Source organism: Petaurus breviceps, unplaced genomic scaffold, assembly GCF_028583685.1.
Source record: "Petaurus breviceps papuanus isolate PSGF00001 unplaced genomic scaffold, PetGlider_PUasm1.0 214, whole genome shotgun sequence".
Classification (NCBI taxonomy): domain Eukaryota; kingdom Metazoa; phylum Chordata; class Mammalia; order Diprotodontia; family Petauridae; genus Petaurus; species Petaurus breviceps.
This window is the reverse complement of record NW_027185863.1, coordinates 10,444,796-10,469,297: the sequence shown is the minus strand read 5'-3', so window position 1 is coordinate 10,469,297 and position 24,502 is coordinate 10,444,796. Positions and strand designations below refer to the sequence as shown.

Below are 24,502 nucleotides of genomic sequence, written 5' to 3'. Positions count from 1 at the left end.
TTCTCTTTTCATCCTCAATAGCAGCAGCCAAACAAAAATCTATTCTTCCCTTTTTCAATTCAGTGCCAAATTTTCACAAGTTATTTTCTGGATACAAAGGGGACATACTCTGGGAACCAGTGGCATCCTTCTTCAAACCCCTGAGTAACAGTAATTAGAAATGTTTCAGCTGGGAGGTGACTCATCCCAAAGAGTCTAACCCTTGTATCCACAGGAGTTATGGAACAAGTTGTCCCAGGAGAGAGGTGCGATGTGGCCTGGTGGTGACTGTGACACATTATGGATCAGAGGATGACCATGAGGCAAGGCATAGGAGGAAGCACCCCGTTCCGCTGAGACCTTGCAATAAGCTATAACTCGAATATACTGTTTGTGCTTGTTCAGTCATTTCAGTCACGTCTGACTCTGTGACTCCATTTGGGATTTTCTTAGCAAAGATACTGGAGTGGTTTTACCTTTTCTTTCTCCAGCTCATTTTACAGATGAGGAAACTGAGGCAAACAGGGTTAAGTGACTTGCCCAGGGTCACACAGCCAGTTAGAGTCTGAGGCCAGATTTGAACTCAAGAAGAGGAGCCTTCCTGATTCCAAGCCCAGCACTCTATCTACTGTGCCACCCAGCTTCCCTGGTTTGAATTCATATAGCCTCTAAAGGGGTCTTAAACAATTTGAATGGCCCCTCATCACGGATGTTACAGAGGGGAGTGATACATCAGAGTTCCATTAAATACCTTTGAAAGTCCTTTCCAGCTCAATGAGACAAGAGTAGTACGAAGGGTGCAGGCCAGTTTGCTAGGGTCTTGCTTCTGACAAGTACAAACTTCAGCAAAGACAAGAAAAGCCCTACCCTGACCCCAGGAGGAGCATCTCAGACCGCTAAGCTGAGACCAGTCAACTGCTCTTGCCTGTCTTCACTTGTTTAGTGTAGAAGGTGGTCATCTTGCCATCAAAGGCAGAAGCAAAAATTTCCAGTGTTCAGGCAGAGAAGTGGTGTAAAGGGAAAAAAGTAAGACTGAGTCAGAAAAACCCAAGTTCAAATCCTGCCTCCAATGTTTACTGCCTGTATTACCCTGGGCAAGTTACTGTGCCTCAGCCTCAATTTCCTCTTCTATAAAATGAGTTAAAATCTGGCCTCAGACACTTACTAGCTGTGTGACCCTGGGCAAGTCACTTCACCCTGCTTGCCTTAATTCATGGTCTGTAAAATGAACTGCAGAAGGAAATGGCAAACCACTCCAGTATCTTTGCTGAGAAAATCCCAAATAGGGTCATGACTGAAATGATTCAACAACAACAAAATGAAACTAATAAGAGAACCTTGCTCAAAGGGTTGTTGTGAAGATTAAACAAGATTACATATATAAAACACTTTGTAAATCTTAACGTGTTATATATAATATATTATTTTGTAGTTCCCAGGGGAAAGCCCGGATGCTGCCAGGAATTCATACTGTACTTCAGGGAAAGGGAGAAGGAAACAAGCACTTCTGTGTGCCTGCTATGTGGCAAGCGCTGTAGCTTATAGGAATACGATTTCATTTGATTCTCACAACCATCCTTTGAGGTAGGCTAGTAATAACTTAATACATGTCTTTTCCTTTAAAAGTAATATTTAATTTTCCCAATTACATGTAAAAACTATTTTACCATACGTTGTTTTTTGTGTGTGTTTTTAACATTTTGAGTTCCAAATACTCTCCTTCCTTCCTCCTCTTTCCTCTCTCTAAAATAGTAAGCAACCTGATGTAGCTTATACATGTGCAATCAAATGCATGTCTTTTCAATAAAAACCTTAGGGCCCTTTTCTGGGAATGAAAAGGAACCTGGGAAAGATAGATCATCCCTGTTTCTAAAACGGAGCAAATGTTAGAAGTTAAAAGGAGCCACTGGCTAATGTTTTTTTTTAACTCCCAAATTGGAAAGTATTAGCCCCGTCAGCTGTTACTGTAGGTGGTGTTCTCTCTCCTGCTTTTACTCGGTAACAGCTGCTAGGGATGGGATGATTCATTTTCAGAGAAGCAAGCTAATTGGTAAGTAACTGAGATTTGTATTTTTGCATTTTCCCAGCATCCTCAACAGGCATCTTTGCAGAGAGTCCTTGGAGGCTTTGGAAAAAGAGAAAGAAAGGGGGCGAGGGGGAAGAAGAGAGAGAGAGAGTGTAGAAAGATAGAAAGGGGAGAGCAGAGAGAAAGAGAGAGAGAGCACTATTCTAGTCTATATGGAGCTTTATCCTGAATAAATTTTCAATGAATCCACTTTGCATTTTGGGACATCTCTATTGCAGGAGAAAAGAGGCCACAATTAATTCAATAAGACTAATACACACAGGGATGGAACACAGTTCATATTGTTAACCCTTCAAGAATAAAACGTGTATAAAGTTTCTTGCTGGAAGGCATATGAACCATTTGGACTTGCTTGGTCTGTTTGTAAACTGAGAATGTCTTTCTCTCACACACATCTAAATAGATGTGACCTAAAAAAACCCTTCTTACCCTTCAAATCCCAGTTAAGAAGCTTGAATTTTCCTCAATATACCAAAATGAACTAGAAACATAATGTAGAAAGGCAAGTACGACTTAATGAGTATCACTGAGACTTACTGAGACGTTGTTGTAGGGGCCTGAACAATGAAAAGCACGCTCGATTTAGTCAGTGGGTCTGGTATCAAATCCTGGCGCTGCCATGTACTCGCTGTGTGGCCTTGGCCAAGTTATTTAACTTCCTTGGGTCACTTTCCCCATCTTTAAAATGAGGAAGAAGGCCTTTAAAGTTTCTTTTAGCTCTAAATCTCTAATCCTAAATGATTACTTCCATGATTTATCTTATAGCATCTGGTGAGTGGTTTCTATGCCCTTTCTTAAGATGGGTATAAGAATATGTTTTCTTCTTAGGATTTTGTTACTACAAGTGCCATCCATCCCCTGGGGAATGCAAATGAATTTATTTTACTTGCTAGAGAACGTATACATGCATATCACCTTTATATTCAGCTATATTCATAACAGGCTTTCTTTTACATGTTGTAATCTTTGTATATTGAATGTTTATTTTCCCTTCCCTAGAGGAACTGAGTTAGCATTCATATGTAGAATCCCAAGAGGGGAAAATGGTATAAGAACTTCTATCAGAGGACCTTCAATCCCCACTTAAGAGAAAAACCCGAGGCCATCTTCCTGGCAACACCCTGGAATGCAGAGGCTGAAGTCCCTGGGAGGACTCATTAATTGGTTACTATCCTATCTCTGTATGTATATTTAATTGCTTCTTTACTCTCTTTTGTTTTTGTCCCTAAAATCAACCGTGAAGACCACTCCCTGTCTTCTCTATTAAGTTTTTATGGCTAAGTGTTCAATTGGACAAAAGAGCCCCATCAGCATTGAGAACAATGATAAGATCCTTCACACGCTCCCCAAAAGTAAACGGAAGGATGTTCCCATCCTATGCCCCTTATTGCTCTAACACAATTATAGTTCTCAAAGCAGCAGTACTAGGCAGCCCTTTAGGTTCCTTCCAATCATCACCTGGAATCAATCAATCAAATAACAAGCATTTATTAAACACCTATAGTCCATGCGTCTTGTTAGGTGCTAGGGATACAAGTGCAAAGAATGAAGCAATCCCATTCACAAGAATGCTCATCAGAAATGAAACTTTTCTGTGTATAAAAGGGGAAAGTTAGGAAGCCGTCTTTGTAGCTGCTACCCACCCCCAACCCTATCTACATGCAGCTTTAGAAGACTCCCATCTTCATTCTGAGGCCTCAGTGGACTATTCAGAACATCCTTTAGTAAATCTCATTTGAACATGTATGTTTTGTATCTGGGTTCTCTCTTTTCCCCTTCTCTAGGGTGATTGCTGAATTGCCATATATTCATTCATTTGCAAAGGCCTTTGCCACCAAATGTAGGAATTGGAATGAGTTATTGTTCAATGTGTTGGACTCTTCATGGCCTTGTGGATCATAGCATGCCAATGTTGTCCATGGGATTTTCTTGGGAAAGATATTGGACTGGTTTCCCATTTCCTTCTCCAGTGGATTAAGGCAAACAGAGGTTAAGTGACTTGCCCAGGGTCACACAGGTCACATTTGAACTCAGTTCTTCCTGACTCCAGGACAGGTGCCCTATCCATTGAGCCATTTACTAGACTAGTAAATGGGACATAGACGTAGGAGAAGGGAAGGGAATAAACATTTATATAGCACCTGTTCTATGTTAGGCATGGTGCTAAGTGCTTTACAAATATTGTATATAGTATGTCTGGATTTTAGCAAGGTGTTGAAGAAAGTCTCCAATCAAGAGCGAAGGTGAAGGAGGAGAAAGAATTCAATAACTCAATTCAATTCAACAAGCTATTCTTAAGTACCTACTATGTGTCAGATGCTAGATAGTAATAATAATAATAATAATAATATAGAGCATTAAGGTTTATAAAGTGCTTAACAAACATTATCTCACTGATCCTCACAACAACCCTGGGAGGCAAGGTATTATTTCCATTTTACAGATGAGAAAACTAAGGCTGATAAAGGATAAGTTGCCCAGGGTCACACACCTAATAAGTTTTAGATACAAAGTAAAAAATCAAAGAACATTGAACTTGAAAGTCATGGTTTCAAACCCCACGTTAGCTACTACTAGCTGTGTGGCCATAGACCAATTACTTTCTCATATTCTTTTTGGGGGGGGTCTTTTTGGAGGGGGAAAAGGCAGGGCAATTGGGGTTAAGTGACTTGCCCGAGGTCACACAGCTAGTAAATGTTAAGTGTCTGAGGCTGGATTTCAATTCAGGTCCTCCTGACTCCAGGGCCAGTGCTCTACTCAGTGTGCCACCTAGCTGCCCCTACTTTCTTAATATCCTCGTCTATGAAACCGGGTTGATATACTCATACTTCCTACCCTAAAGGGCTGTTGAAAGGAAAGTTTTTCATGGAATCAGAGAATTTCAGAGCTGTAAAGGATCTCATTGACCGTCAACTTCAAACTACACTTGAACAAAAATCTCCTCTATAACCTGCCTGACAATAGGGCTTACAGCTTTAAATAGTAGAACTGTAGTGAGGAGTCCATTACCTTCTAAAGCAGCTAATTTCTCTTTTGAGTATCTCCAATGAGAGGATTCCAATTGGAAGGTCTTTTCCCTTGCATTAAGGCTCAACTTTGCCTCATTTTAACTTTCTACCCCACTACTAGTGATGCAAAACAAATGTCATCCCTCTTCCACAAAGTAACCCTCCAAACATTTAAAGATAGCTTTAGGCCCCCAAAACCCCAGTCCCAAGACTTCTCTCTTTTCAGGTTAAATATCCCCAGTTCTTTTGACATAGGGACCCAAAGTCCTTCACCACTCCATTTGCCCTTCTCCAAACTCTCTTCCTAATATGGTGTCCAGATCCAAACATAATACTTTAGATATTCTCTCATTAAGACAAAGTACATTGGAACTATTATCTGATTAAGATTTTGCAAGTCACAAAGTGATGTAAATAGGAATTATCATTCTTGTTATGATATCCTTGAAGATGAAATAGAGATGTGGGCTGGATGATAATGAGAATGCCTAGACTCAAAGAAAACCGGGCAGAGGTCGTAACTAGAACGTTGCAATATTTTGTCCTTGGCACTGTTTTAAAAATATTTTTGTCAGTATGACTAGGAAAGTTAATATGTCAGGACAGAATAATGCTTTTTCTTGTGGAGAAGAGATAGCATGGAACATCTCCCCACTACCAGAGCAGTCATATCATGTCAGACAGCTGACATGAGTGAAGGCTGATGAGGGCAGCTAGATAGTGGAATGTGGACTGATGTATCTTGGATTGAACCAATCTACGAAAGGAGGAGAGAAATACAACGATGCAAGAGAATTGAGTCCTGTTACAAGGGAGAGATGGTGAGAAGAGTGCAATTTTCATTCCGGTAGCATTTTTCTGCTGGTATTGACCTTGTGGTACAGGGACTAGTATTCACAAATGTCTGTGTTGGTCTGTGAATCATGGCCTGTGTCATTTCAGAACCCACAAGAATTTCAGTCAGTGGTGATGAAAGCCGTGTGGTCAGATCCTGCCCAGAGCTCCTGGTCTGAATTATATGAGATGAGCTTACTCCCAATTTCCTGTCCCAAGAGAAGGGTATCCAGCAGCAGCCAATAGAAGTATAACAGACTGGGATGAAGGAATAGATGGCAAGCTTATCTAGTTTTCAGATGACACATAGATGAGAGAAGGTAGTTACCATATTAAATGACTTAGTACCCAAGAAGATCTCAGAAGACTAAAATGAGGGAACAAACCAAGAAGATAAAATTTTCAAGGAATAAATGTAATAATGTTAACATACATGGGCACGACAATAAAAATAACAGATGTAGTCTTAGGCTGTGCTACCAGAATTAGAGCATCCAGATAAGGACAATCTAGTTCTCCTATCACCCTGGTGAGACTACGTCTACGTTATTGTTTGCAGTTCTGGGTGTAACATTTTTTTTTGCTTTTTGGAGGGGGGAAGGCAAGGTAATTGAGTTTAAGTGACTTACCCAAGGTCACATGGCTAGTAAGTGTTAAGTGTCTATGGCTGAATTTGAACTCAGGTCCTCCAAGGCCGGCGCTCTATTCGTTGGGCCACCTCGCGTCTCCCTGGGTACCACGTTGTAAGAAGGACATTGACAAATTGGAGAATATCCAAAGGAGGGCAACCAAAGTGGGATAGGGGATAGGGATTTGACTCCCTGGTGAGAACATTCCCTCCACCAATGCAGGCTGACACCTTTACTGCAACTTATAGTTTTAGAGAATTGCCTACAGGCTTGAGACATTAAGTGACTTGACCATGGCCACGTGGTGAGTAGGAGTCAAAGGTGCAACCTGACCCCAGGCTGTCCTGGCTCTAAAACTGCTTATCCAAACATCATGATGTACTCCTTTACCAATATGAGCATTCCGGGACACAGTCTAGAAAAGGAAAGCTGTACTGGGGGATGTGGCCAGGGTCTTCAAGTATTTGAATTGCTGTTCTATGGAAGATGATTCCAGGTTGCTCTGCTTGGTCCCAGAGGGCAAATCTAGGAATAGAAGGTTCTGTGTCAGAAAAAAACGGACTGCCATGGAAAGTTGTCAGGTCTTCCTCATAGCACATCTTCAAACAGAAGATGGATGACCCACCTGCCTGGACTGCTGGTAAGTCAGTTCTTGCCTAGTTAGGGGTTGAACTAGATGACCCCTGACCCAGAGGTCATCTGGGATTCTAAGCCCTGGAATTCTATGATTCTATGATCTTCCCCAATCTCTAAACTCACAGGTTTAATTTCATTTTTGAACCTGTTCATGAGATTGACATAGGTGCTTTGACCCATTAAATCCTATTTTATTCAGAATTAGATTATCTGAAGAAAAACTCAACACTCAAGAGTTCTTTACCAAACCATGATCTGGTTCACAGCAGAAGCAACTTCAGACATATGTTAAATGTCTAATGCCCTGTCTCTAATCTACTAGTTTCAGGAAATAGTCACAACCCCATCCCTTTCCTTATATGATATCTTGATCTTTTTACTTTTCTTCCCCAGATACTTAGGAGGCAGAAAAAAAAAAAAAAACCTTTGCCATATGTCTTTCTACTAATCTCACAATAAACAAAGTTATCACCCTGGTAATAAAAGTTTAAAAAGCTTTCCAAAGTTTTCAGAAGACAAACAATTCCCCTTTATCTCTGGCTAGTATTATTAGTTCCCCAGACTAATGGACAGGGGCAAATTATTTCCTATCTCAGCAGGGATCTTCTGCTCATAATTTAATAACCACCTCTAGATTAGATAGGAAATTTTCTTTGCCAGTGAGCTGTGCTTATTTGCACACAATCTGTTGTTGTTTTTAAATGGGCTCTTCTCAAATTGGACTGTGCCATAACTCAGAAGGAAGACCTACCCCATACCTTGTGGTAGCAGCCACAATGGTTAACCTGTTTTGCTGTAACAATGAGATCTGCTGACCTAAAAACACTTATAAAGTTAATTAGAAGAGCTTTCAGAGGAGAAGATGAACTCAAGGGCATCCTATTATCTTTTATAGCAAAACTATGCTGATCTCATCTTTGTATTTTCTTCATCATACATGTTTTTGGTTTTTAAAAAATTCTTTAAATTTTAATTATTTAAAATTTTTTTTTACTTTAGAACATTCCGTTTCACAGTTTTAAATTTTCTCCCCCACTTTCTCCTCCCCCCTCCCCAAGACAGCATGCAATCTGATATCGTCTCTACATTCATATTAAACATATTATCAGATTAGTCATGTTGTAAAGAAGAATTATAACCAATGGAACAGATCATGAGAAAGAAGAAACAAAACAAAATAAAACAAAAAGGAGAGAGAGCAAATATTATGCTTCGATCTGCATTCAGATTCCATAATTCTTTCTCTGGATGTGGATAGTATTTTCCATTGCATCATACACATTTGATCCTGAGTCTCTCTATTTATATAATATGAACACCAGAAGAGACTTTAGAGATAATTTAATACATTGCATACCTGAGCAATAATAATGGTTAACACTATTGCTTTAAGATTTTTGTATTTACTAAATAGGGTATCTCACCCTACAGAAGAGTAGGGGGAAAGGGCATGAGAGGGGGGATGATGGAAGGGAGGACAGGCTGGGTAGGGGAGAGAAGTTGCAAGCACCCACTTTTGAAAAGGTACAGAATCAAAGTAGAGAATAGAACTAGTGGGAGGTGGGATAGGAGGGAGGGAAATATAATCAGTCTTTTACAATATATCCACTATGGAAATGTTTTGCATAGCTACACATGTACAACCTATACTGAATTGCTTATCTTCCCAGTAAGGGTGGGTGACAAGGGAGGAAGGGAATGAATCTGGAATTCAAAGTTTTAAAAATCAAATGTTTAAATACACACACACATGTGTGTATACATGTATATATACACTATTTTAAATACTATTTTACATGTAATTGGGAAATAAGATATACAAGCACTGGAGCATAGAGATCCACCATGCCCTACTGGAAAAGTTGAAGGGTGTATGGGAGAAAATATGAGAGAGAGCAGATTGGAGGAGGGGATATCCTGTGGGACTGCTATTTTGGGGCAGTGGGTAGGGGAAAAACGGGGAGAAAATTTGTAACTCAGAATCTGGCAGAAATGAATAATGTAAACCAGAAGTTAATAAAGCATTTGAAAAGTGAAAAAAAAAAGATTTTTGTGTTTACATGAACATATAGATATATATGCAGATAGAGATACATATATACACATACATATAAATATATTTATATATAGTTATATGTAAATATATGTGTATATCTATATCTAAATCTATCTATACTTTCATTTGAAGCCTTGTGAGGCAGGTGCTAACATTGTTCTCATTTACAGATAGAGAAACTGGGATTGAAAGAGTCTAAGTGACTTGCCACAGCAAGAAAATATTTATGGCAGCATTCAAACTAGCTCTTACAGGCTTCAAGTCTGAAATATTCAGAGGTGTCAAATACTCCGTAGGCTGACTGCACTTCTGAATTTGACCTGAACCATATTAAAATGTCATTGGGAAATATTTAACAAAATAAATAAAAATACAATAAAACAGATGTTTTTCAGTCATGTCCATCTCTTCGTGACCACAGCACACTAATATTGTCCATGGAATTTTCTTGGGAATGATACTGGACATTTCCTTCTCCAGCTCATTTTTCAGATGAGGAAACTGAGGCAAACAGAAGTTAAGTGAATTTCCCAGGGTAACACAGCTAGTTAGTGTCTGAGGCTAGACTTGAATTCAGGTCTTCCTGACTCCAGGCCCAGTGCTCTATTCAGTAAGCCACTTAACTGCCTCCAAAAAACAGAGATTACATTACATCTTTTCAACTAAGTCAATATGCAGCCTGCAGTGATCCTTATGTATGTTTTAGTGGCCCTTCATCCATATTTGAGTTTGATACCACATTACTCCACTTGCCTCTAACAACAAACTCCTCTATAACTATGTGCCCAAAGTTACCCAACTGTGAATATACCCTTGGATCCAGCAATTTCACTACCAGGCCTCTATCCTAAAGAGATCAGAGAAAGAGGGAAATGTCCCATATATATGTGTGTGTGTGTGTGTGTGTGTGTGTGTGTACACACACAAATAGTTAGACAGATAGATAGATAGATAGACAGACAGGCACATAGATGAATAGATAGAGACAGATAGATGGATAGATAGAGACAGACAGACAGATAGATAGAAACAGAGAGACAGATAGATAAAATATTTTTGTAGTGGCAAAGAAACTAAGGAGGTGCCCATCACTTGGGTAATGGTTGAATAAAATATGGTATGTGAATGTAATAGAATGCTTTGGTGATATAATGGGCAGCTAGGTGGTACAGCAGATAGAGAGGAAATGGCAAACCACCCCAGTATCTTTGCCAAGAAAACCCCAGACGGAGTCATGAAGAGTCAGACTCATCTGAAACGACTGAACAACAAAACGTGGTGATGTAAGAAATGAAGAGAGACAGAGACAGTTTTAGAGAACCCTGTATATGAAATGATGCAGAGAGTAGAGAGGATGAACAGAACAATGTGAGAATATTAACATTATATATTATGTGTATAATTTTAACATTATAAAATTGAACTACTTTGAAAGATTTAAGAACTCTGATCAATGGAATAATCAACTATGATTTCAGAGTACTGATGATGAAGAATGGTACTTACTTCCTACAGAAAGATGATAGACTAAAAAGCAGAATTAGATGCATATTTTTAAACATGGGCAATATGAAAATTTGCTTTGCTTGACAATGCTTATTTGTTACAACAATTTTGGTTTTGTTTTTTCTTTTTTCCCAGTGGGAGGTAGGATGAGAGGGAGAAAAATAAAGGCTTGATAATTGAAAAGAAATTTTAATGTAAACCAAAAAAAAAGTCAGATCCAGGAAAAGAAACTCCTCTATAATATACCAAAGACCCAGCAAGTTGTTATTTGAAGACTTTCACCAAGGAGACAGTGATTCTGGACGACCTCTGGATGGCCTTTACTAGCCCAAAGTATGGGATCCTATGCCTGGATGACTAATGACTGATGAGAAATCTGTCATCTTTATGTTCCGTTTCTGGGCAGTTCTAATTATTGAGAAGTTTTTCCTTTACATCAAGCCTAGATTTGCCTCTTTGCAGTGTGAATAGTGGATAAAATACCGAGCTTGAAGTCATTTTAACTTGAGTTAAAATCCTGCCTCAGACACTTAAGTTGTGTGAGCAAGTCAATTAATCTTTCTCCACCTCAGTTTCCTCATCTGTAAAACGGGCATGAAAGCACCTACCTCATGGGGCTGCTGTGAGGAGCAAATGACATCATGTAGCTGAGGGGCAAACCTTAAATCGCTACATAAATACTACAAGTACTGCTAATACCTAACTACTACTGTTACTACTACTACCACCACTACTATCATTACTGCTACCACCACCACCACCACCACCATCACTACTACTACTACTATGCTGCTGCTGCTGCTGCTACTCCCAATTCTGCTCTCTAGGCAGACCCAGAATAAGTTCAACCTCTCTAAATATTCTTTTCCAGGGTAAATATTCCCTATTTTTTCTACTAATCCACCTACGGCATGATCTCAGAGCCTTTTATCGAACCATTTTCTATTTGTGTGCAAGATCTAATTGCATTGTAACCCTCTTAAGAGTAAGGTCTCCTATTTTTGTATTCTCTACAGCAATAGCCCTCTAAATATACATTTAATAAATGCTTTTTGAATGACTAAATGAGCCAGTGTCACAGATAGACTCATTCCACCCAAGATAAGGCAGCTCCTCTCCTATTATCTACTTCCTCGAAATATCCTGACAGAAGCTTGGGAGCAATCAGCCACCACTCACTTAAACCACTCTTGGCAGCCCCAGGATATCTGCAGTGCTCTTCTCTGCTCAGCCCCAGCCACCATTTCAAGGGTCAGCCTGCTGTCTTCTGCCATAACACCCCATGACATGTACTCCCTACTGGAGGGGCCAAAGTTACTGTCATTTCCATTTTAGGGGATATAAACCCAAAGGGCTTGATTCCCATCTGCACTCAACACATTTTCATGACAAAGGGCATATCTTGAAGCTGGGTATCACAAATACCATGTCAGTCTTATGGGAACTTCCATCAACCTCAAATCGAAAACACACTGGACAGATATTTAGTTGCTAAGAATAGCTTGCCTTCTAGATAGCTTAGTATGGCCATGATTCAACTAGAAACCACAACAAGAACAATTATTAAATAGTAATAAGTGATTTTTATATAGTCTTTAGTAATTTCAAAGTGTTTTACATATGTTATTTTATTTAGTCCTTCCATCAACTCTGAGGTTTAGCAATGATCACTAATTGAAACTCCAGTAAGTCTAAGGGAGGAATGGGGGAAAAGAAGAAAAAAAAAAGAAAAAAGAAATGTACATGATAAGTTTATCGTATATTTTAAAAGAATAACAAGTTGAACTTGATAGACTTGCAGTTTCATATGCAATCTTTTTTATTACGCTATGTAATGAAATGCTTGTTGAAATGTAAAGGAAATGCTTGTTTTATCTCATATGTTAAAAATTAAATAAATAAAATTTTTAAAAAGTCAGATAACACAGGACGTTCTTGTCTCCGGGGCTAGTTCTATTCACTCTATCTTGTGAATCACAGTTATTTAGTGAGGTCTCATTAAGTGATAGAGTAAACCAGGATGAAATTTCAGGATCAGATGTTCAGCAGTAACACAGGACTGGGAAAATGGCTCATTGTAAGGCAAAATATGACTTCTCCAGTCTCTCTGGCTTTTGTTGCATAAGGGAATGCAATACCGCCTCATAATGCTAAAGTACTCATCATGGAATGTTTGCCAACCCCAACCCATCCCCTTAGATACCTTAAGGAGGAGTTGGAGGGCATCAGCAAAGAAGATAATAGGGAAGGAAGAATTTTTGGCACCTAAAAGAAATGAATTGGCTAATGAAGACAAAGGGCAAGGCGTCTTGCCTCTCAGGTCTTCCCATGCTTTTTCCAAGACTGCTTCTCATTCTGCTTTCTCTTACTCCTGATATTTGCTAGATTAAGGTCCTAGGACTTCTTGGCCTCTGGGTCTAATGTCCAAATTAGAGGTCTAGAAAAGCATAAACCACCATTTTTTTGTGTATTTTTGTACATTTTTTTATGTAAACATTTTATGAAGAAACCCAATTTGATATTGATTCAGCACTTTTTATATGGAAGGCAGTCTTGCAAGGCATTAGAAATATAAATATACATATGATGAAGGTCCTGTTTTCAAGGAGCTTATACTATGGCAGGTGGAAAGAATATGTACACAAATAACGGTGATAAAACAGAGCTTTTGATAAGTATAAAAGGAGAGGACCAGAAGACGAAATCCGAGGAAGATAACGATTGTGTTCTTCTGAGGTAAGTGGGTGTCAAGGAAGGCTTCAAAGAGGAGGTATCACCTGATTTGGCTCTTGAGGGGAGGTAGGCAGATACTTCAAAAGATGGAGATAGTTATGGAGGATGAAATGAGCAAAGGAATAGAGCTAATAGAGGGCAATTAGATGGTGCAGTGGTCTGAGTGCTAGACTTGGCGTCTGGAAGACTCATCATCCTGAGTTCAAATCCTGCCTCAAACACATACCAGTTGTGTGACCCTGGGCAATTCATTTAACCCTGTTTGCCTCTGTTCCCTCCTTTGTCAAAAGAGCTAGAGAAGGAAATAGCAAACAACTCCAGTGTCTTTACCAAGAAAACCCCAAATGGGGCCACAAAGAATTGGACATAATTGAAATGACTGAATGACAAGAATGAAAGGCAGAAAAATACTCTAGTTTGAAGGTAAACAGTGTGAAGTTAGACTGCAGAAGTAGGTTAAAGCCAGACTGTGGATGACATTAAATGCCAGGATCTGGAATTTATACTTTATTCACTAGATAACAGGGAGTCACTGAAAAATTTTAATATAATCAGAGCAGGGACTTTCAGAATGTATTTGAAGACAGACCGGGAGGCAAGACCAGTTAGAAAGCTATTACAATAGTCTAAGTGTAAAGAGATGAAAGACCATCATGAGAACAGAAATGAAAGATACTGCCAAATTAGAAATGACAGTTGTTGTCTACTAATTGGCTATATGGGGTGAGAGTAAGGAAAAAGCCAAAGATGGCTACAAGATTATGAGACTAGATGAATAACAGAAATGGTAGTAACATTAAAAGAATGAGAGCTTTCAGGGCAGTGGGGTCAAGTGGTAGATTTTTTTTTTTTTTAAGCAATCGGGCTTAAGTAACTTGCTCAAGGTTACACGGCCGTTATTTCTGGGTGTGGTGCTGAGTGTCTGAGCCCGGGATTCGATCTCCAGGTCGTCCCGACAACTGGAACCCATGCTCTTACTCGCTGAGCCACCTGGCTGCCCCTAAGTGGTAGATTTTTTTGTAAGGCATGGAGGGACCTGACCCTGTTTATAGACTGAGGAGAAGATGCCAATAGAGAGGGAGAGATTGAAGGTGCTTAAGAGAGAAGGATGATTGATAGAGCAAGGTCACAAAGAGAATAGGATGGGCTGGAATCAAGGGTAGAGAGATTAGTCTTGGGAAAGATGTCCTTTTCCTCTGAGGCTGTAAGGAAAGAGGACAGAATAGATGAGAGCACTATGGTTTAGAATAGTGGAAGAGTAGAGTTAATGAATTCATGCCTTAATCTTCTCAGTAAAGTAGTGGGTGAAGTCATCTGTCCTGAGAGAGTGTGTGGGTATAGGTATAGCTGGGTACTTGAGAAGCTATGGAGTAGTCATTGCAGAGTCAATAACAGGTACATATTAATAGCACATTCATTTGACACTTTAAATGTTGTTGTTGTTGAGTCATGTCTGACTGTGACCCCCTTTGGAGTTTTCTTGGCAAAGATACTAGAGTGGTTTGTCATTTCCTTCTCCAGCTTATTTTACAGATGATGAAACTAAGGCAAATAGGGCTAAGTGACTTGGCCAGGGTCACACAGCTACTAATATGTCTGAGGCCAGATATATATTTAAATATAAGTCAAATAACTAAAAAGTCTTCCTGACTCCAGGCCTGGCACCACCTAGATGCCTTACTTTATAATTGGCAAAGTGTTTTATTCAAAACAATTCTGAGATGGAGGTAGCAGAGGTCTCATTACCATTCCCCTTTAACATTTGAGGAAAATGAGCTTTGGGGAGAGTAAACAACTAGTCTAAATTAGTAAGTGGCAGAGGGATCCAATCCTAGGTTTTCTGACTTGAAAGTCAATGTACAGCAACCCAGTGCAGGCTATAAATCTATAAAGGGCCCATTCAGTGTGGTTTCATAATTTTCTCCGTCAACATTTGGCCATTTAGGAGTAGGATTGGATGAGGCAAATGGTAGACTGTTCAATGATGGAAGTAGTAACATAAGTTTAATGGAGGGAGGAGGGAATGAAAAAGTGAACGACAGTTATTGCAATGGATCACCTTAAGAGTCAGTTAAGTAAGGAGGGAGCCAAGACTAGAATGGCTTGAGAAATTAGCAGAATAAGGAGCAATCAAAAGACTGAGGGTCACAGAGAGGGTGAAGAACAAGTGTGTGGTAAGGTAGAATCTTAGAGGTGAGGCAGTTATGAATGCTGGGAGGATTTTGTATTACAGTAGAAATTCCCTGTGCAAATAAATATGTTAGTGGTTTATTTGGTTTTGAGCTAAATTTCCTCTGGTTAATAAATGATAGGCAGCAATATCATAGAATGCATTTATCTATTTTATTTTTATATCACTTTTTTCCAAATATACCCTCTCCCCAAACCATCAAGACACTCCCTTATAACAAATTAAACAAGAAAAAAAAACCCTAGTTCATCAAAACCATTCAACATTTTAACATAATCTGCTAATATATACAATTTTCCATACCCATAGTCTACCTTACCCCCAACCTCTTCAAAGAGGGGACGGGAATATATTTTCTGAAATTAAAGAATTAAAATTGAAGGTCACCCTCTCTACTGGGGAGGGGGAGAGTGAGACAGTTTGAAACTTAAAATATAGCCAATATAAATGTAACTTAAATGAAACTTAAAATGTAACCAAAAATAAAGAATATAAAAAAAAATAAAACTGAAGGTCACTTAAAGGACAGTGGATTAATGCATGGTGGGAGCGAGCAGCCTGTAACATATTGCCATTGAAGTACTGAGAAATAGCATCAGTACAAAGGATGCCATCAGAGAAATATATAACTAGAGGAAAAGAAGATGGATTGGTCACGTATCTAGAAGGTGATAACTAGAAGAAATTGGGATTCACCATTCAATGTCAAAGGCTAGAACAAAGCATACTGCATAGACCTTCAATGAAAAACATGGACATGAATCAAATGGGAGAGGCAGGCATATGGATGGACTGTGTTATCTGTATCACTGAAAAGAGGGTTCATACCAATGAGCTCACATAGATCTATCAAAGTGAATTTTTGTTTTTGTCCTATGTGTCCAAGGAGCATGCACCTCTGTTCTCAAGGAAAAATGTTACTTCCTCAGTACAATCAGCTATGATGCTCCCTTGCCAATATTTGAAAGCTCATAGGGTTTAAGCACAAGCCTAATTCTCTTAGAACTTTGGGTTTAACCTCATCAACACTAGGGATAGAGAGCTCAAGTCCTCTGGCAGAATGTGAATTTGGGCAGCTAGCTGGTACAGTGGATAGAATACCTGGCCTGGATGTAGGAAGACTCATCTCTCTGAGTTCAAATCTGGTCTTAGACACTTACTAGCTGTGTGACCCCGGGCAAGTCACTTAACCCTGTTGCCTCAGTTCCCTCATCTGTCAAATGAGCTGGAGAAGGAAATGGCAAACCACTCCAGTATCTTTGGCAAGAAAACCTCAAATGGGGTCTCAGTCAGATATAACTGAAAAACAGCTGAACAGCAACATCCATAAGAATAAGAGAGATTGGAATGAAACCCATTTCCTCCCCAAAAAGCAATCAGGAAATGGAACTTCAAGGAACTGGAACCATATGACAAGAAAGCTATTGGTTAGTAGGTCTTACTAAATTTTATTTTACCCATTGCTCAGCACAATGTTCTGCACTGGAAAGCCTTCAGTAACATCAGCTATTGAAAGGGTTAGAAAGAAGAGAATTAAAGAAAATAGTGCTGTTCTTCAGCTATTTTCTGGGTTAAACAGATGCTTTGGGTGTCAATCCAGGAATGAAGGATATGCCATTTGTAACACTGATATATTAAGGAAGTTGCTGCTCTGAAATCAGTGACAATGGATAAAAATTCAAAGTTCCCAACTTCAGACTATAAAGCAATTATTTTTTCGAAAGCAAAAATTAAAATTCTCTTAAGTTTCCAGCTCTTTTATTTTATCTTCTGAATATAACTCAGAAGGTGTTATAAAAAACAGTGATTACCCTCACTCAATAATTTTGCTTTTTAGTTTGTCATGAGATTGTGGCTTACTTAGGGAAGAAGATACCATGTTAACTTATCACTTTGTATCATGACTTGATGATAAGAGTTCTAATTCTACTTTTATTTTTCATCAGAGAATTAGGTTACAAAAATCACAGTTTGTTTATAACAGATGAAATTAATCTTTTGAATGGACTAAGGTAACCAGAGTATCCTTTCTAACAACTATAGCATATTTCTTAAAGAGGATGGGCTATTTGGAAACCAACTTCTCCATGAGAAATCACTAGAGAATGAATTTTTTTATTTTAAAAATGTTCTATTTAAACTTCAGTAGAAAGAAGAAATTTGTCAGGATCACCATAGAGCAACCAGAACCAAGAGAACATTATGTACAGTAACAGCGAATTACAGTGAAGAAGTTTTAAGAATGACAGAGCAAATAAATACCCACATTAACTATAAAGGACATATGAGGAAAGACTATTTGCATTCAGGGAAAGAACTGATAAATAGATGTATGTATAGAATAATTATATACATACAAACATATTTTACATATATTTTACACAAAATACACACACACATATGTATATTTGTATGTAGTGGTAGTCATCTCTGGGGAGGGAAGAAAAAGGGAAAAAAAGAAATTTATATTATAACTTCGTTGCATATTTAAAAGTAAGAGCAAGTTTTGCATACTTAATTTGCAATTTCGTGTGCAATCATCTTGTTTTATTATGCTGTGCTATGAAAATGGTTTTTTTATTCCATCAATTAAAAATAAAATAAATTTAAAAAATAAAACAAGCATTAAGTGACATCATGTCAGAGAACTGGGCTAGTTTCCGGGCAGAGAGGAAAATATAAAGTACAGATAAGATAAAGTTTCTTTCCTTAAGAAATTTCCAGTCAATAGGAGGAAAAAGATCTCAATTCACAGACCTATAATACTCAGTCATAGGTCAAGTAAATCAAGAGAGCTATAAAATGAAATGCTATGTAAGGCTTGTAGGGAAAGGTATAATCACAAGAATAGTCATGACAATTCAGCTTTTCATATCAGAAGGCAGTATCATATTTAGGAAACATGCTCTTCACTCTTAAAGAATAGCTAAGAACTTTTCTGAAATTTTGCAGTTCTCTACTTTCTCAAGTAAGCACACAGTTACAAAGAGGAGTTTAGCTTATCTAACTTCAGGTGGAATGTCATCACCAACAAAAAGCAACCAGAGGCATTTGGTGTATCCCAGTCCCCAGAAAATCAGCTAAAATATTCATGCATTCTATACCCTAAAAGAACTTAAAAAATGAAAGCATCAGTATCAGTAATGATACATATGTATGAAGATACTGATAAAAATACAACTCTGTGGCAAACGGTGCCGATGAAATGCAAAATTACAGTATGTACAAATATATATATGGCTTAAAGTAATATAATTTCTTTCCATGTTTTAGAACATTTCCTCAGGTACTCCCCAGGAATTTGTTTGGTCATTATTTTAAAAGTTCTATTAATAGTTCCACCTTACTGTTTCATTACACAGAGCTTACAGACAAGCAGAATATAGGTGAATGTTCAAGAACCAGGAATCATGTTCATTTCATCACTGAATAAGCTCAGAACTATGTGTCAGCATTCCCATACAATGACCATTAGGACTAAATTTAGCATGTCAGCAGTAGCTAAAACCATGAAGTAAATTGCTTAATTGAGATTTCATTGACTTAGTACTTGCTCAAAAATTTTAATTTGTAAAGATGTTCTAAATTTAATTATAGTCTTAATTTTAATTAGTTAATTAAATTTGATTATCTGTTCATAAAAAACAAATGCCTTTTGAGAAATGCATTTATTTACACATATTTACAGGTATTTCTCTATATACTTGTGTAAACAACCTGTGATTCTAGAATCTTTGGTGCAGCCTACCATGCGTTCATGATCAAAATGAACTTTGAAAATTCAGCCTAACAGGGCAAGTAAATGGAAAACCACCTGACATTTAAGGGCATTTTCTTACTGAGTAAGAAGCAATTACAGAAGTTGGTATCTCTTTTAGTAGATGTTTTTGATATGGTAAATTATACCGCTACTCCACTGGGAATTTTGTAATGCTACATCCCTTTGGATGAGAAATAACCCCGAAGTAATTTGTTTTAGACCTACTCTTTGAATTTATTTTTTCTTGTTCTGAAACAAATTCATATCCAGAAAGTTTGCTTTCTACAGAGGAAAATGAAGGCAAAAAACCTCAAAAAGTCTTTGTTGGAGCCCTGACAATTTTCTGCCTTTTATATGAATTGGTTTGGTTAATCTTATAAAAGGGAAAAAAAGGAAGAAAGATACTGTTTAAAAAAAAACAAAAAACCAATACCTTGACTCTCTGGCTAGTAAAATAAAATACGCTATCCCAGGAGATATTGCATAAGAAACACGATATACCACATATATAATTTGTCTGGGTCACTGGTGTATATTAAGCTGCCACTTTTAGCAGCAGCATTAGGTAACACTACCAGATGAAAAGCAATTTGGGCTTTTAACTGCACTCTGTTCCCAAGGCTTATTTTGAGAAATGCAATATCAACATGGCTATTTTTCCCCCTTTTTTCCTTGCCAGTCTGCTTTGGATAATTCCAACCATACCTGTGGTGAGAGCCTCGGCTGTTGCCACGTGCATGAAGGTGTTGTCACTCACTGGCCATTTTTCTGAGGAAAGCACCAGTTTGTCAAGTCCTCCAAGCTCTTTCAATTCCTCCTGGATCTTTGGGCCTAAAACACTGTTTTCCCGACTGATGTTCCTGTAACCAAGGGCATCTCCCACGCCTCCCAGGAGCAGAGCAGCCTTAAATTTATCCATCTTGAGGTCTGTGTCCTAGCTACTTTCTTTTTTTGCTTTTACAGCTGCTGAATCTTACTCAGCCTTTGTTGCTTCCTTTGCTTTCTGTCTGCTCTTCTGACATTTATATTGGTCATTGTATCACTGTCAGGGGCTTACTCTACATGGCAAGGCACTCCTTTTCTGGCCTTGCAGGTGCCACCTCTTACACATCAGCCAATGAGAAAATGTTTCTAAATTCTAGCATCTTTTCACTTTACTTTTAAGTAGTAAGAATACTGAAGTGCCATGGCCTTTAATGTAAACTTCCTCTAACAATCCTGTCTCAACCACATTAAGGAAGAACTCTGCTAAAGAGTCCTCAATTATTCAACACCCAGAAAGATTCTAGAGTAGCTTTTAAAAAATGTCTTTTTTGTAATTCTGATTTGCTTTAACTACATATATTTAGAAAAGTTTCCCTCTTTGGAAACTCCTGCTGTAATGACAACAATGAGTGATCTATACCTTTATACGGTTATAATTAATTAGAAGGGGACTACACTGAATTTATTGAAGTGTTTCTGAACATTCATGAATCCATGCAGTTTTCAAATCAATAATTGAAAGCATTACCATTTGCTAGAGCATCTAGGTCAAAAGTAATACCTTATCAGTATTAAAGGGTTTTTTTTTTGTCTGCAAATGTTCATTTCACCTCAAAGCAATGATCAGCAACATTTTTTAATTTGTTTGTTTGTTTATTTCTCTTAGCTAAGACCAGCCTTCAAGATTTATTATTAGGTCTTTTAAGAAACTTAATTGAATTGTAGAAATATTTGTTGCTCATGGGTAGGCTGAGCCAATATAAAAAAATGACAATTTTGTCTAGATTAATTTACTTATTCAGTGCCATACCAATTAAACTACCAAAAAAATATTTTATTGAGCTAGAAGCAATAACAACAAAATTCAACTGGAGGAACAAAGGGTCAAGAATATCAAGAGAATCAATAAAAAAAATATGATGGAAAGTAACCTAGCAGTACCAGATTTCAAACTATATTACAAAGTGGTAAGCATCAAAATAATCTGATGCTGCTTAAGAAATAAAGTGTTAGATCATGGAAGAGATTAGGTATACAATACACAGTACTGAATGACTAGTAATCCAACGTTTGACAAATCCAAAGATTCAAGCTTTGGGGGAAAAATTCAACCAAAAACAAGACAAAAACTGCTTGGAAAACTGGAGAACAGCTTTTGGCATAAACTAGGTATACACCAACATCTCACAAGGTATGCCAACATAAGGTCAAAATGGGTTACATAGTTTAGACACAAAGGGTGATATCATAAGCAAATTAGGAGAGCACAGAAAGTTTTACCTGACAGATATATGCATAAGGGAAGAGCTTCTGACCAAACAAGAGATAAAGAGTATCATATAAAGTAAAATGGATAATTTCAATTACATGAAATTAAAAAGGATTTGCACAAATAAAACCAATGCAGTCAAAATTAGAAGGAAAGCAGGAAATTGGGGAGAAATTTTTTACAGCAATTTTCTCTGATAAAGGCCTCATTTCTCAAACATATCAGGAGCTGAGCCAAATTTATAAAAATAAGAGCCATTACCCAGTTGATAAATGGTCAGAGTATATGAATAGGCAGCTTTCAGAAGAAATCAAGGCTATCAATTGTTATCTGAAAAAAAATGCTTTAAAACACTATTCATTAGAGAAATGCAAATTAAAACAGGTCTAGGGTACTACACACCTATCAGATTGGTTAACATGACCAAAAAGGGAAAATATAAATGCTGGAGGGGATCTGGGAAAATAGGGACACTTAAGCACCATTAATGGAATTGTAAACTGACCCAACCATTCTGGAGAATAATTTGGAACTATGCCCAAAGGGCTATAAAACTATGCATACTCTTTGACCCAGTAATACCACTACCCCCACAGAAATCACAGAAAAGGGAAAAGAACCCAAAAGTACAAAACTATAGCAGTTCTTTTTGTGGTGGCAAAGAATTGGAAACTGAGAGGTTATCTATCAATTGGGGAGTGGCTAAACAAGTTGTAGTATATAATTGTGATGGAAGTGTCGTAAGAAATGATGAGCAACATATTTTCAGAAAAACCTGGCAAGACTCATATGAGCTGATGCAATGTGAAGTGAGCAGAACCAGGAGGACTTTGTACATAGCAACAGCAATATTGTAATGAACTGTGAAACTGTGAAAGACCCAGCTACTCTGACAAAGACAACAATCCACAACAATTACAAAGGACCCATGATAAAAAATGCTATACATCTCCAGAGAGAAAATTAGTGAGCTCTGGGTGCAGATGAAAACATATTTGTTTTATTTTCTTTGTATTTCCTGCTATTTATTTTATTTTTGTGCAACATGGCTAATATAGAAATACGTTTTGCATGACTTTACGTGTATAACTGATATCATTCAATGATATCTTCTATCTTCTCAATGGGAAAGGGAGGGACAAGAAGGAAGGGAAAAATTTGAAACTCAAAATTTTTAAATGCTAAAAATCAATTAATTAAAAAAAACTTGAAGCATTATTTTAAAAAAGAAAGTTGAAGAGAAAACTAATTGCTACAGTATTTGTTTGCTTCAGTATTACAATTTCAACTGCTGTAAATAAAAGACCTCCAAGTATCAATTCCTCTCTTTATCTTCCCTTAGGACTCTTACTATCCCAGGACCCAGAGAAGTGGTGTGTATGAGAAGTGGTACATATTATTTCCCCGCCAACCCCTGAATTTCAAGCCCTGATGGGGTTTGAAATCCCATTTACAGATACCAGTTGCTTTTGGGGATGTCTTTTTTCTATAGCCCTACCATAACTCCCTCCAACACCCCAGTTTGAGAAGTACTATTTTTTCCCCTTTTTTTTTTGGAGGGGGGGAAGGCAGAGTGATTGGGGTTAAGTGACTTGCCCAAGGTCACACAGCTAGTATGTGTTAAGTGTCTGAGGTCATATTTGAACTCAGGTCCTCCTCACTCCAGGGCCACTGCACCACCTAGCCGCCCCTGTTATACATTTCCATAACACTTTTCAATGGACACGCTCCTTTGCATCCAGAGAATTAAGCCTGATGTCCACTTCTGAATATACTTCCAAATTTACAGAATTTCTGAGTTAGAAGAGCCCTGTGGCCATCTGATTCAGCCTGTACCTCAAGAAGAATCTCCCTAAAACTGAGGCCCTGGATGCTTAGGAATACTGAGGCCTAGAGTCAGAAAGACCTAAGTCCTGAGGTGGGGGCCAAATTAGATTAAAATTGGGAAATGTTTTACAAATAAATAAAAATTTTATAAACATATACATACATATATGTCACGTATATGTATGAATATGTGCATATACATACACACACATATAAAATTTGTGGTTTTCTAAGCCAACATGCCACAAAGAACATTTGTTTCTATTTGAGTCTGACATCACTACTCTATGTCACGATCATCAAAAAACCGTCCAAGCTTTTGGGAAAACCTCCATTGAAGGGGAAACAACCACCTATCGAAGCAGCCAATTCTACTTAATATGCTTTAAATTTGAAGGCAGGAAAATATTAATATCTGCTTTTAAAAATATACTAGTGCCCAATATACATCCCCCTTTCCCTCTCTCCAAATGCTCCTAAAGGCAACCTTAGGATCAACTGGTCAGTTTAATGGTACAGTCATTAAAGTATTTCAAAGCAAGGCTTAAAGTAGGTTCTGGGCAGGCAGTGAGGTTGGAATAGGGTGAGAATCCATCATATGCAGCCCTATTCCTTTTGATTCTAGGTGGTGGGGCAGGGTCAGAAAGAGGAAGAAGAAAGATTTGTTCTAGGGCAGTTTGTACTTAATCCTGGGATCAGAATTAAAACTTGCCAGAAGAAGCTCCATGAAGGGAGAAATCATTATGCCTTTTGTATAAAAGGCAAAAGTTTATGAAAAAAAATGTTTGTCTTGAATGGCTCTAGTCAAATATTGACCCAAACTCACTCTCGTTCTTAAGATATTTCATTCAAAAGAGAGGAACTGTATTCTTGCAATCTGGGTTTACAAACATGCTTAGCTCCCATGGGAAATCCTCTTAAACCTTCTTGATATCATCCAAGAAATGGGTTTAAAGTAAAAGAGTGGCTTGTTAACTGGCAAAAACAAACACAAAACAAAATC

At 37.9% G+C, this 24,502-nt stretch overlaps 1 protein-coding gene across 1 annotated transcript in view; it reads right to left on the bottom strand.

The window, feature by feature from the left end:
- Nucleotides 1-20,543, bottom strand: part of ADPRHL1 (ADP-ribosylhydrolase like 1) — an 88,444-nt gene extending 67,901 nt beyond the window's left edge. Inside the window, exon 1 of the mRNA XM_069093938.1 lies at nt 20,124-20,543. Coding sequence (XP_068950039.1) covers nt 20,124-20,337 — 214 coding nt within the window. The 5' untranslated portion in view covers nt 20,338-20,543. The remainder of the gene's footprint in view (nt 1-20,123) is intronic.
- Between the last annotated feature and the right edge of the window lie 3,959 nt (nt 20,544-24,502).